Genomic DNA, 12,674 nt, shown 5'->3' on the forward strand with positions numbered 1-12,674 from the left:
GTCGTTAATCGCACGAGCGGTGAGTTTCAGACACCTTTTTAGTCTTTATAGTCTTTAGAGTCTTTAGGTGCAAGGCACGTTAACATTGAACAGGACTTCGTATGATGCTTTTCTCCCCTTTTGCTTGCAGGACTCGTGAGGAAGATGAAATAAAGCGCCTGGAAATGCGTGAGTAAATGCAAGCACTCTAGCTGTTCTTTCCCTTGCAGCGTAGTTCGTGCTAAAGAGGCACCGGAGTATTTGCAGGCGTTCTATTGTGAAGAGCGCGATGGGCGTAAGTAAATACCTGTCTAATGTCTCTTCTTTTGTCTTTCAGAAGCTTGTTCGCAGCGCCGGAGTCCGCGGAATGCCCGTAAGTAAATACAATGCTTTTATCTCCGCAGGTGGCGATGCAGCGTGAAGAATTCCAGAGTTCACGGAGTGCCGGCAAGTAATGACAATGCTTTTGTCTTCACAGGCGAAAGTACAGTGTGCCGAAATGACCGCAGCCGATGGATCAGGTGAGTAAGCACTGCGAGTTAAGACTGCCTTGCTAACCTGCTGTTTCTTGTCTCTGCAGATGCTGCTGTCGACTAGATACAGGAATGGTGAGTATGATTCTTGCAGATTGAGGAAGAAAGGCTGGAACAGACTCGGTGAGCGTTCTGCTGCAGATGCAGAATAACGCGAACCACGTTTCATCCATCGGGTGTGGTTTAAATAGCCTTGGAGTGATGAGGCGTCTTCCTCCACGGCCCCGCCTAGGTAAGAAAAGAGTTCCAGTTCCAGAAGCTTTCCCCATGCTGAATCCAGGGAATGGAGCTGCCCCACCCAGGTAAGAAAGTAGTTCCTGTTTACAGAGGACTTCTAAGTGGCTGGTAAGTAAGCAGCATGGTCTGCGTCCACCCAAACATCTGCACACATATTATGAGCCCGGCGCTTCCAGTGCCGGGACCGATGCTTCTGATGAGCCTGGTGCCACCGGCGCCAGGACAAGGTCCAAAAGGTCCCCGTGGGGACCGGCTGGTGCCTAGGATTAGGGGCCTGCTTCCAAGGACGTTGGGCTGGTCCTGGCTCCTTGGAAGCAGTGATCATGACAGGATGCCGCTGTCATGGCTGGCACCTCCAGAGCCTCTGAAGGTAAACTCTTCCCCCGCGGAAGAGAAAGTCCAAGGGGGCCGGTGGTCCTTGGCATCACCCGACCCTGCAACCACCACCACCACCTAGTCAGGACAAGACTCCTACCGGAACTCTGGATCCACAAAGGGACACAGCGACCACGGCTACTGGTACCGACGAGGACTGTTTCATTGCAGCGGGCAGGGAGACTCTGCATGCAGATAAGCCCCATAGGGCCTCCCCTCCAGATGAATTTCGATCTTTTCATTCGGTTGTCTCAAGGGCCTCGTAACTGTTTCAGTTAGTCCCTGAGGAGACAAATGAGGGGTTGGGGGGGGGGGGGCTTCCTGTACCAATGACGTGAGTTGAGGAGGAAGACCATCCTGTCCATCCCCTTCCTGGATGACATCTGGTAAGAGGGCCTAGCCCTTAAGAGGAATCCAAATACAGCCACGACGTAACAGGACAGATTGGAGAAGTACAGGGTACACGACCCAGTACCCAGGTGCCGAAGATCTCTGCCCTCGCCGGATTTAGTGGTCTCGGCCGCAGCTCGGGAATGCTTGGCAAACCAGTAATTGGCAGCCATGCTATCTCCAGACCAGGAGAAGAAGCTGGTTGCGATGGGCAAGAGGACTTGCACGGCAGCTTCTACCATCAAGGCAGCAAACGCGCTAGCCATTTTGTCCTGTTATGACCGGGAACTCTGGTACAAGCTGAGCCCTATCCTGGACTTCCTGAAAAAGAGCCTCAACCTTATCTTCGGGTAGGAAGTTGAAGTAGCCTCCGATCACACCTTCATAGTGGCAGTAGACGTCAGACACAAGTGTAGCCAGATGAGGAGCAGTGTGTCTGCGCCTTCAAGGTTGTTTGAAGGCTACGAACTTCAGACAGGACGTTCAGACAAAGGTGCTGGATATGACGTTCGATGGGGAAAATCTCTTCGGAAAGGCAGTCGACTAGTCTTTAGAGGCGATAAAGACCGACATTGAGATGGCTCGTTCCCTGGAAACTTTGCAGCAGCGACTATCCCCTTCCTTTCTTTCCTTCAGAGGAATGCCAGGAAGATCTTTAAAGGGTTATAGTACCCCTTTCAGGCAGCCCTCGCGCTCTTCCACTCAAGCGTACAGTGGGCACACTCATGGCAGCGGAAGCCAGCAGCAGTGCGATCCGCAAGGCAGAACACCTCCCCCAAGCAGGCCAGAACCGGCCATGGTTCCTTACCCTCACTTACACACTCCAGTGGGAGGCAGGCTGCTGAAGTTAGTCAGCACGTGGGAGAAGATCACCACGGACAGATGGGTAATGTATGCTTTTGGACAGGGGCACACCTTGGAGTTCAAACGCAGGTGTCCTCGTGTCCCTCCGATTCAGCGGCAATAACTATACAAATTGCAGCTTCTACAAGAGGTGCAGTTCATGTTACAGAAAGATAGAACCCGTCCCTCAGCGACTCTCGGGCTCCAGAGTATATTACATATACTTTCTAGAATTTGTCCTATGAGACTCCCCTCTACGACACTTCGGCGTCCGAGCACCAAGAGGACCCGAAATGGGAGGGAACGTCCGACCGTGGCAGTGGAGTACCTTTGCGTCGCTGTGCTGGGGTGACCACCATCTGAAATCGCTTACCTGACCCGAGTCAAGTCCTGAGGGGTCCTGCATCGAGTTTTGCTGCATTCTTCAATCGAGAGTCCCTGCAGCAGTTGTAAGACACCAACCGGAGATCAGCTAGAACTGTTGGCTTTGGCATTACCTGCTTGCGCAAGACCTCTGAAAGTTGGGACTACATTTGGTAGTTTAACTTGTACCTTAAATATAAGAACCCTTTACTGGACCTCAGAGACCCTACCTGCATTTTTTCCTGCTTAAAAGATTCTGTGGAACTTTAACCTGAACTATTGGGCAAAAGGCCCTAGACAAGTGAGGGCTGGACAATTTTAGTTGGGGAACACCTCTGTGGACCTTCAGTGCATAATGCCAATCTAACACTTCCTTTGCAGGAGTTTCTGATATGCATTATGCCCTACAACAAGTGTATGTATCTATCAATTTTAGTCAGGGATGTGTGAGAACCCTACTTGCTAGTAGTCATTTTTAATAGTGTGTTTTGGCCAATAAATAACTATTTTTATACTGTCTGATTTGTCCCCATTGTGTGACCTCATTGTTGACTGTTTACAAGCTCAACACCTCTGAATAACTTGGCCTAGACTGCCTGTCACTGCTACCAGAACTGGTTTGGCTACAGCCCCCAGAGTTGTCCTTGTACCAATATAGGTTGGCCTTCTGTGCAACTGTCCTCCAGACCAGAGTATAGAAAATCAGTCCCAACAGCTTTTGGGTAAGATGTTCCTAGCAATTATAAATCTTACTAACCTCTGTTAACCCTTTTACTAGTGGTTTTTTTTTCTCCTTGTACATCTGAGGGGAACCTTTTCCCACACTCTCAGAATATTTTACTCTTTATATGGGTGTCATTTCTCAGACTCTCCATAGTGTCTTTTAAAACGTATCCCCTTTGACAACTTTTTGTCAATAAGTGCCTTTTGTTGCTGGCTTGCCCAAGGGGGCTCCCCTTTTAACTTTCTCTGGTTAACCTTGTGAGAAATGCAGTTCCTAAGGGTAGAAATGATCTTTGGTTCCCTTTCTCATTTTATCAAGTGAGACCATCACCCCAACCTTACGTGGAGTGCTGGAGAGGTACTGAGTATCCCCTCTCTCATTTTAAATGTAACCTTTGTTACAAGGACAAACATTCCTTCAATGGCTCGTGGCACTGAAACTTTTTATTAATTCGGTGCACCTTTACCGCGGGCTGTTTGCACAGCCCCGGTAAAGGCACCCATGGATGCTCATTTTACCAAAAAGACCCACCCCATATTCTTTTTTTTTTCTCGCTGCCATTTTAGTGTTCCTTGTCCTTCGTTCTTCCTTCGCCTGACGTCCAGGGTGGCAAATTCCTATGTGATTTTTATCCTCAGTGGGAGTCCTGTGGACTCCCCTCCCACGCTTCAGAGTGTCTGTGAAGGCAGGAAGCGAGGGAGGAGTCCAGAACTCTGCAGCCCTTTGTCTGACAGCCAGAGTGTGAGAATAAAGTTCAAAATGGGAGGCTTGCTGTCCTGAAAGGATTGCCAAACCCCCAAGTTTGAATGTTGCAAGGCTGTTTGATTGCCTGGGTCCCTGCATAAAAGTCCAATCCTGGAAGCTGAAGAGGTAGTCGACCACTGGAACCAAAACCGAATTAGAATTTGCAGCCAAAACAATATCTAGTGACTGTAGAGCCTGCTGCGTAACCGGAGCCTGCTGTAGCCCTTATTTCCAATTGACCTGTGGACTCTGAAAATGATGACCCTGACCCAGAGCCTGGTGAGACACACTAGACTCGAGACGACCTGCATTTTGAGCCATCCCACACTGTGCTTTGAACTTTCATAACTGCAATACCCCAATGGGACCTCAAGCCATTGTGTGGTGCACGGTCTTCCGAATTCTGAATCTCGCTGAAACTTCGTTGGCATCCTTCTGGATCGCCAAAAACATGATTCCATTCCAAAAAGTCCCCTCACCAGAGCGCTGGACCTTGCTGACGACGGGAATCCGACTGGTGATATTCTGTCTTCTGTGCTGCTGAAAAAGGCACCCAATCCACAGAGCCGCATCCAGTTGCTAGGGAAACCTTGCCTAGAGCCTCCCTTGTGATCCTTGCTGCAAAGGTCCTTTCAGTGTCCTGTCTTCTTAATGAAGGAATTCAACAACCATGTTTTTAGCTGCAGATCCTAAAGTCCTCCTGCTGTAGATTCTTCTTCTGTGCTGAGGTGTACTGTGCTGGCTTGGGTATTTACTTACGTCTAGTGATTCCTGTGTATTTTTTGGGTATTGGAAGTCCTCTCATCCAGTCCACCAAGGCCCCTGCTGGAATCCTCCTAGGGTGTCTTCTTCTGTGAAGCCCCTGGATCCTCAACTAACTCTACAGTAAAATACTCACCTGAACAGTCTTCTTAGGAACTCAGACATTTGCTACTTAGAACCTCTCCTGACCCTGCCTGTTGGACACTAGACCCTAGTGGACCCCCCCCCCCCCCCACCCACCCCCTTCTGCCACTGAGAACACTCATATGCTCCAAGAATAAGAAAGACTTTTAAAGGATTGGCCCTTTCTCCTAGAAAAGAGAATACGTGTTTCAAAGTTACTTGTAAAAGAGTTGGTTAATAACTGTAACTGAGTGCACAGTTACTAACTTTATTACTTACCTTAGAAATGTTCTGCCATTCTGAAAAGTATACATAAGGTTATTCTACTCACCTTTGAATTGGTTGTGCCTCTTCGCCAATAGTATTGCTGTTGGCTTCTCTTTACTATTTCTTTCAGCACATTAGTGTAAGTTTCCCAACTGTGTCTTGCTTCCCCTGACTTGCTTTTGGCCTGTCTAGAATAAGTCTGCATTAGGTTTTACCTACACTGTGAAACCTGAAGGTGTCTCCCTGACTTGTCCTCTGTGATCTGTCATCCAGGTGGCTAGAGCACAGCCATTGCTATTGGATCCTATCCTGGGGGTGGACCAGTGAGGGACAATCACTTGGATGGGGGGTCCTCAGGGAGTGGAAGTGGGGCACAACAGGTGAGACGCGGTATCCCCCTTCTTATAACACCTTTACCACAACCTACCAAGTAGGATATGCAAAGACCCCCGCGGCCCCCTTTCCAACGCTAACACTTTCAAATTTCACAAAGGACGGGCTAACACTCGAGCCATTTACCTGACATATCCCAACACCAGGGTCAGGCGAAGTCAGGCAATTGACCAGAACCGCACACATCTGACGTCCCTTTCCCTTCCCCACAGGGATACAAGGTGGAGCACAAGAGTACAAGATCAGCAAAGCAGACCGCACGACGAGAGAGTTAACTCTGCACAGCAGTCCAAGAGGAGCAGAAGGTTGGCACAAATTGAGAGGGTTACCAGGAGAGAAGCGACATTGCCCTTTCCGACCAAGGCCAGTGAAAGCTCTGCAGAAGGAATCGTAAGACTGCAAACAATAGCCAGAGTGTGTTGAAGCTGATCTCAATGGTACACAAGTCCCTCCTCTGCTGATAACCAAGCCGTGGAGATAGACTTCTCTGTGGTACCGATCTTGACTCCAAAGAGAAGGAAAACCAAGCGCTTCCTCAAAGTCAGTTAGTCGAGGGGAGAGCCGATTGAGAAACTGAATTGTGTTGAACCAAAAGTAGCAAACGGTTAATTGAACTGTGGAAAGTTACATAGAACTGTTATCGAAAAGGGGGGAACCCAGCAAAAGAGGAGTCCGGCACCATGTTGGTGCTCATTCAGGAAAACTCTGCGCGATTACATAGTGTTGAAACAGAAGGCTTTGGGAACAGTGTGGTCATACGGGGGTCTAGTAAAATCCTCTGTGCAGTCAAGTCGTTGACCGACGGATGATTGTGAAGTTAAGGGAAGTGAATCCTGCAGTGTAAGAATTGAATGAGAAAAGGTACGATTGACAAGAGTGAACCCGAAAGAGGGATGTCCACAGTGAATTTTTTTAAAGACACTAAGATTCGGGGAATGTCACCAACAAAATTGCATTGAAAGCCTTAGTTAACCTGATCGAGGGAGGCGAGCAGGCGAGTAGGATCATAGCCTGGAAGAGGGAGGATCCAAGACGAGAAGCAAACGCCCACCGACCCGTGAAGGCAACAAAGAAAAGTATAAGAGTGAAAACATTTGAATGCATGCCATGCCAGAGAGAACTCGACAAAGAGAAGCTGATATTCGAGAGAAGGTTTGAGCCGGAAGCGGGGGGACCCAGTGGTGAAGAGCTATCACAGAAGCAGAATCGGAGAAGAACGCTAGAACTTTTATTGAATCTTTGTTTTGAGACTTTGAAATTGTCAGGCCTTTGAAAGCAAGAAAACAAACAGATCAGTGGTCCTGCTATCACTAAGGAACTTTCTAGGGATCTACGCCCGGAAGAGTGGGGTCCAAGGGCGAAATCCGCCACCCAATGTAGAAGCAGAAAGGAACTTTTGTTTATTATTTTGAATACATTGGGTCCTCGGCGGCAGGAGACTTTTTGGTAGAAATGAGGCTTAACCACCGAATGCCCCGATTGCTGAGAGCAGAACTGTTGGCTTGTGCTGGCAAAGCTAGAGTGCGCTGTGCTCTGGAATCCTACCTTCTCCCGTGCTTAAAACGTTGGGAAAGGCGACCCCAACTACTGCATCCTGACTTATTTGTGAACACTTCCTTCTTTCTTAAGAACATTAGCCCACACTTATTTTGTATTTAGCGTAAGGATTGGCAATTGGTTTTTCTTAGTAAAGGACCTTTTATTTGACAAAGACACCACTAGTGCTGCCTTATTGTTTGCTGGTCGAAGCTTGCTCCCATCTTAGGTTTAGATTAGGCGTATTTCCAACCTACCCATACAGTTAAATAAACAACCTTGAACTGTGATCACTTGTCAGTCTTTACTGTTGCCACCATGAGTTCCTTTAACTGCCTAGAATAACTGAGTCATTCTTAAAGTGTAACACTGGCTTTTGCTTTCCCTGGTCTGTTTTAGACCTGGGTTTATACCTGCCTTTAGGATGCTGATGGCTCCTGTAAAAAGTGTGCAGGTTTAACTTACCTTGAGTATAACTCCATTAGTCTGAACTGAAAAGCAACTGTAAGTGAATATTACACCCCACCCCAAGGTCCAACTCCCTAGAATAACTGTTATCCTGAATCAGAGTTATAGGTTTATACTCTTCCTAGAATCTGTGTTTCAGTAGATCAGAAATGTATAATGTCCAGTTGATATTACTATGTGATGTCTTGCTGAGTGTCACAGTACAACTGATGGGGTCTACTACCCTTTTATTACTGAAAGTAATCTAAAAGTAACTATTGGTTTTGACTTCCATAGAACTCCTGTTCGCTTTTCCAAATAAGGTTATAAGCTTTGGTCTGTGTACCTTCTAGCATTTAATTATTTGCATTTATGAAGCACACAAACACCCCAGAGGCATCGTGGCATAGTGTTTTTATATTTGTGGTTATATATAATGGGATAGTACTTATGTACCCCAAGATTTATCTGTGCCTACTTGTATTTAAATAAAACATTTATTTTTACAATACATAGTGTTTCAGTGTTTCTTTGGACCGTTTGTATTACAATTTCATTTGCACTGATTCTGCAACCCTCTCCCTCCTAAGATAAGCGTGGCTGCTCGGTCTACGTTACCATGAATTCAGGTGGTTCAGCCTTATACTAAGAGTGGATGCTTGTACTGCCTTAGTTGAATGGTTTTACCAAGCCCTTAGGGGGACTTCAGAGTTCTTGTAGAGTTTTCCTACTCCGATTTATGCTTTTATTGGGAGAAGGAACCTTGAGTTTGTTTTCTAGTCTTTCGCATTTAGTCAGCAATGTTGAGAGTAAGTTCTCAAATACTCTAAACGTTGCTGTGGAAGTTGTACTAGTGTCACTAACATTAGAATCCTTTGTAGTGTCTAGGTTTTGCTGTGTTGCACAGCTCTCTAGAGGTGCAGTGCATTCACTATAGTGTTCCTGTCATTTGGCACGTTAGGGTATAGGTCACCCAGTGCTACACCATGTGAGTCGTGGTCATTATGGCAATTTTTGTAAACCAAACGCAGTGAAGGGGTGTGGAGGTAGGATTAAAAGTCTCAACTATATGCTTGGAAGGTATTTCCGCATATATACATTCATTATTCTCTAGGGCATGTACAGGACTATAAACGGCCATTTCACCAGCCGTAGACGCAGCATTGAACATTAGATTAACAGTTCCAACGTTCTCATTCAACTCACTCATCATTTTGTATCCCGTGCGTGGGTTGTTTCCATCGGATTGAACTCCACTAGGTTTGTGTTGATAATTACTATTGGTGCTGGTTTTAAAGCTTATGTAATAACTTTGTAAAATGATACAACTCAAATTGTATGAAGGTTTTAATTTCTTATGGCTGCCAGTGGAAAACATTTCGGTCTCCACACGTTGGTGTGGACCCACCTTGTCTGGTTGAAAGGGAGAGAACATGGACTAAGAGTACTTGAATAACTGGTGAACAATGTTAGTGCTGGACAGTATTGTATGCTGCACTTAACTTTAAAATAACTGAAAAGCTATTATGTTAAATAGATGTGATTAAGTCATCGAACTAGCAATTGCAGTGTTAGTAAATTGAGGATTTCCCTCACTGTTGGGTTATTTTGAATCACTTGGCCGTTCACCTCAAAGTGACTCGAGAAATTCTAATATGGACCTCTTGCTTTCTGTGCTTAGAGAGACAGCATCACTTAATGATGTGCACGCAAGGAGGCGAAACACAGGCCTGGGGTTGCTATTGGTACTCTTGATTGGAGATCTTCCTGGCATTTCATGCTGGAGTGTCTATGGCTGGGCTCATATTAATCGGGGCACAGAATTTGCGGTCACCTACAGTTATTGGCTAGTGATAATTGACACTTAGCAAGTTGGAAATGGTCTGTGTTTGGAGTGACTTTTTATTGCTGGCCTAGTGGCTTGTAACTTTTTTACCCCTGAAATATGCAGGTAGGTACCCTACTCTCCTATGACCTAGCCTAAAAATTGATTTAGCTCCTAAATGGGTGTCATTTCATAGAAAAAGCAATAGCTTTTTGCCTGTCTGGCGATTTCTCACATTATTGGCTATTGATAAATCCCCTAATCTGGGTAACTTTTCTTAATCTATTTGCTTTTTTCTTACCAGCTGGTATTTAAAAATGCTGCAGTGCTGTAAGTGCAAGCAGTGGTTTCATGAGGCGTGTGTGCAGTGCCTGGAAAAGCCAATGTTCTACGGAGACAGGTGAGATGTTTTATGTTTACCAGCTCCCTTTGCCTTTTGTTTATGAATGCCTCTACTCGAAGTACTCTTGCCTTTTCTAGAATGTGCCCAAAATAGTGTTAGTATTATAGCCCTGATATATGAAGCTCCGGAGGACCGCATACTTCAAAATGTAAATTTTTAGACTGATTTGCATTACTAGTTTTGAAAAGCAAACATGTCATTTAGCACTTTAGTCAATACAAATGTTATCATTGGGCTGCCTCTCTGTTGCGTGAAGTGTCTACACCATTGGCATGCACCTTTTTAAAAAAATTACTAAAGCTTAATCTAGCTCATCCTGTAAAATCGGGCTGTCTGGACACTTCTTTGACCTGCTTAGCTTTTTATGCATCAATAGCAACTAATAGCGCAACCCGTCTTGTACAGCTGTGAGCAAGACTGCTTTTATAGGAATATTTTCTCTAAACTGAAAAACCAATGGCAATGCATTTTCAGTGTGGAAGTGAAAAGGAAGGTGAGGGACTTTCGGTATGATCCATAATTAACTAAAGAAGTAAACTGGTATTCACTGTTCCATGGGCATGTGAGTGTGAACGGTGAATTGTAAAAAAACAATTGCTAGACCAGCTGTCTTTGGAACTCCAGGCCCCCGGTAAATTAAATACGTGGTCCGTGGAAAACAAATGCTTGAAAGAAATGTGCGTTTGGCGAATAAGCCTAGAAAGAAAGGCGTCATTGCTAATGTACATTTTTAGGTATGAAGGCCAAAGTGTGTATGAAACATTGCCCCAATTGGAAAGAATAGGTGATGGCTGGGTCAGAGTTAAAATATTTGCAAGAGACACTAAAAAAATAGATCACCAGTTTAAACCAAAGACCAAAACTGTCCTGGAGTGGTACAATTTTACCATGAGCGACATGTTGGACAGATTTTAGGAGGCCACCCTTGTTAAGGTGAACAGGGAAACTACGGAATTTAGCCAACACCCATCCTGGTACTCTGTAGAACAGCCAAGGCCTTAATCTCAGGAGTGTGAGAGCGTGGTCCAGGGCTCCCACTGAGTCCTTGCAGAAAAACATAATATTTTAATTCAGACTGCCGGTTATAAAAAGTTATTTCTTTAGGCCTTTAAACACACAGAAAAATAAAACTAGCAGGTAGTTCTATCACAAAATTCCCTGTAAAACTAATTTCTGAGGCTTGTGGATCTGCTTACTATCACATGCTAGGCATAGTCCGACGTTTAGTGGTAGGTGCAGAGTATTGCATTCTGTTTTCAATTTTCAAAAAGGGACGGCGACTCGACATGCATGTATTATAGTATCCCTGTGTGATGTGTATTGTACCCATGATCCTTCAGGCGTTGGGTCCCTCTGATTGATCTTTCCGCCATCATGGTCGGTTGCATATGCAGAGCTCGTAGGCTTACTACTGAGAGTGCAGTTTTTTTTTTAAAATGTATATCGGAATAGTTGATTTCCAAATGTCATCTCGGCGAATAATCATCGGTCTGTTGACTACCATCTGAAGAGTCAACAAAAGACTTTCTCGAAGGCTGGCTGTGGCCTTCACCAGGTTTAGGCCTTTGCAGTAGGGAGAGTTGGGGGAAGGGGGAATATTCCACATTTACATTGCTTTTATAGATGTCTTTCTTCTTCCTTTTCTACTGATTGTGTCGCTGGCACTAAATTTGTACAACATTATGGAACGGATGCCCTTTAAATAATGCCCCTCCTGTAATTGAAAATTCCCAAGGAAAGACGCGCACATAGTGTGTAATAATTGCCTTGCATGCAATCACGCCAAACGGCGTTGTAATTCCTTTAAGCTTGTTAAGCCGAAAACTCTTGAAGATGGACGCACCAAGCAGTGAGCAGCCTACGCCATGCATGCCAAATTATTTTCCCACACTGAGCCGGATGAAGAATTTGAAGTTACCATATTGACTAATGTACTCCTAGTCCATAGTCTCCTTTCCTCCATCCTTTATGTGCATCCCTTTCTAGGGATGGCAACGTAACCTTTTTCACCAGAAAAGATTGTTTTTCTCCTTAAATTTTGTTGCATGCAGGGGCGCGGGGCCGGGAGCTTGTGCTCTCTTGACCCCATCCACTGGCGCCACACCTCAGTCCCCTTTAACGTGTTGGCTGTATTAATCGACCCATGGAAGCTACTACTTCTTAGGGGGGTGGTTGGCGCGTATGGAGACTAGGGACTAGGAGCAAGTTAGTCACTCTGGTGAGTAACTTGTAATTACTCCTACGTCCCGTTCCCTTTCCTCCATCGTGTTTGGGTGATTACCACCGATTGAAGCCCTGGGGAGGAGTGCTGTTCCCAAGCCTAGGCGAATAATTTTGCAGCATCGCTTGGCTGAAGGCCACGTCAGACCATGCACTGGCATCCAGGCAGTAATGCTTGTAGAAGACTGATGGGGTGGCCACATGGGCCACCCTGATAAATGCTTGCCATGGTACATGTCTTTGGAAAGCAACCGCTGTTGCCTTGGCCCTGATCGCGGGAGCGTGTATGTTCTTTGGAGCTGAACCTTGTATGCTTTGTGAATGACTGACTGAGACCATCCATCTGGCTATTGAATCATTAGACGCTTACCCGCCCGGTTTTGATCCACCAAAGGTGTCTGACTTGTGGAAATTCTTGGTCCTATGCAGGTAGAATTTCAATGCTCTCCTGGCATCAAGACAGTGAAGAACCTTCTCCTCTTCTGTTCGATTGGGGAAGAAAGTGAGTAG

The 12,674-nt window shown here is 45.7% G+C and overlaps 1 protein-coding gene across 14 annotated transcripts in view; it reads left to right on the forward strand.

Moving 5' to 3' along the window:
* Window positions 1-12,674, forward strand: part of MTF2 (metal response element binding transcription factor 2) — a 1,089,527-nt gene that overhangs the window by 347,649 nt on the left and 729,204 nt on the right. For all 14 annotated transcript variants that reach the window (XM_069641820.1, XM_069641817.1, XM_069641821.1 and 11 more), the window contains one exon: window positions 9,846-9,941. In XM_069641820.1, the coding sequence (XP_069497921.1) occupies window positions 9,846-9,941 (96 nt within the window). The remainder of the gene's footprint in view (window positions 1-9,845; window positions 9,942-12,674) is intronic.

The sequence above is a fragment of the Ambystoma mexicanum genome, chromosome 1q (assembly GCF_040938575.1).
Source record: "Ambystoma mexicanum isolate Mex_15411 chromosome 1q, UKY_AmexF1_1, whole genome shotgun sequence".
NCBI lineage: Eukaryota > Metazoa > Chordata > Amphibia > Caudata > Ambystomatidae > Ambystoma > Ambystoma mexicanum.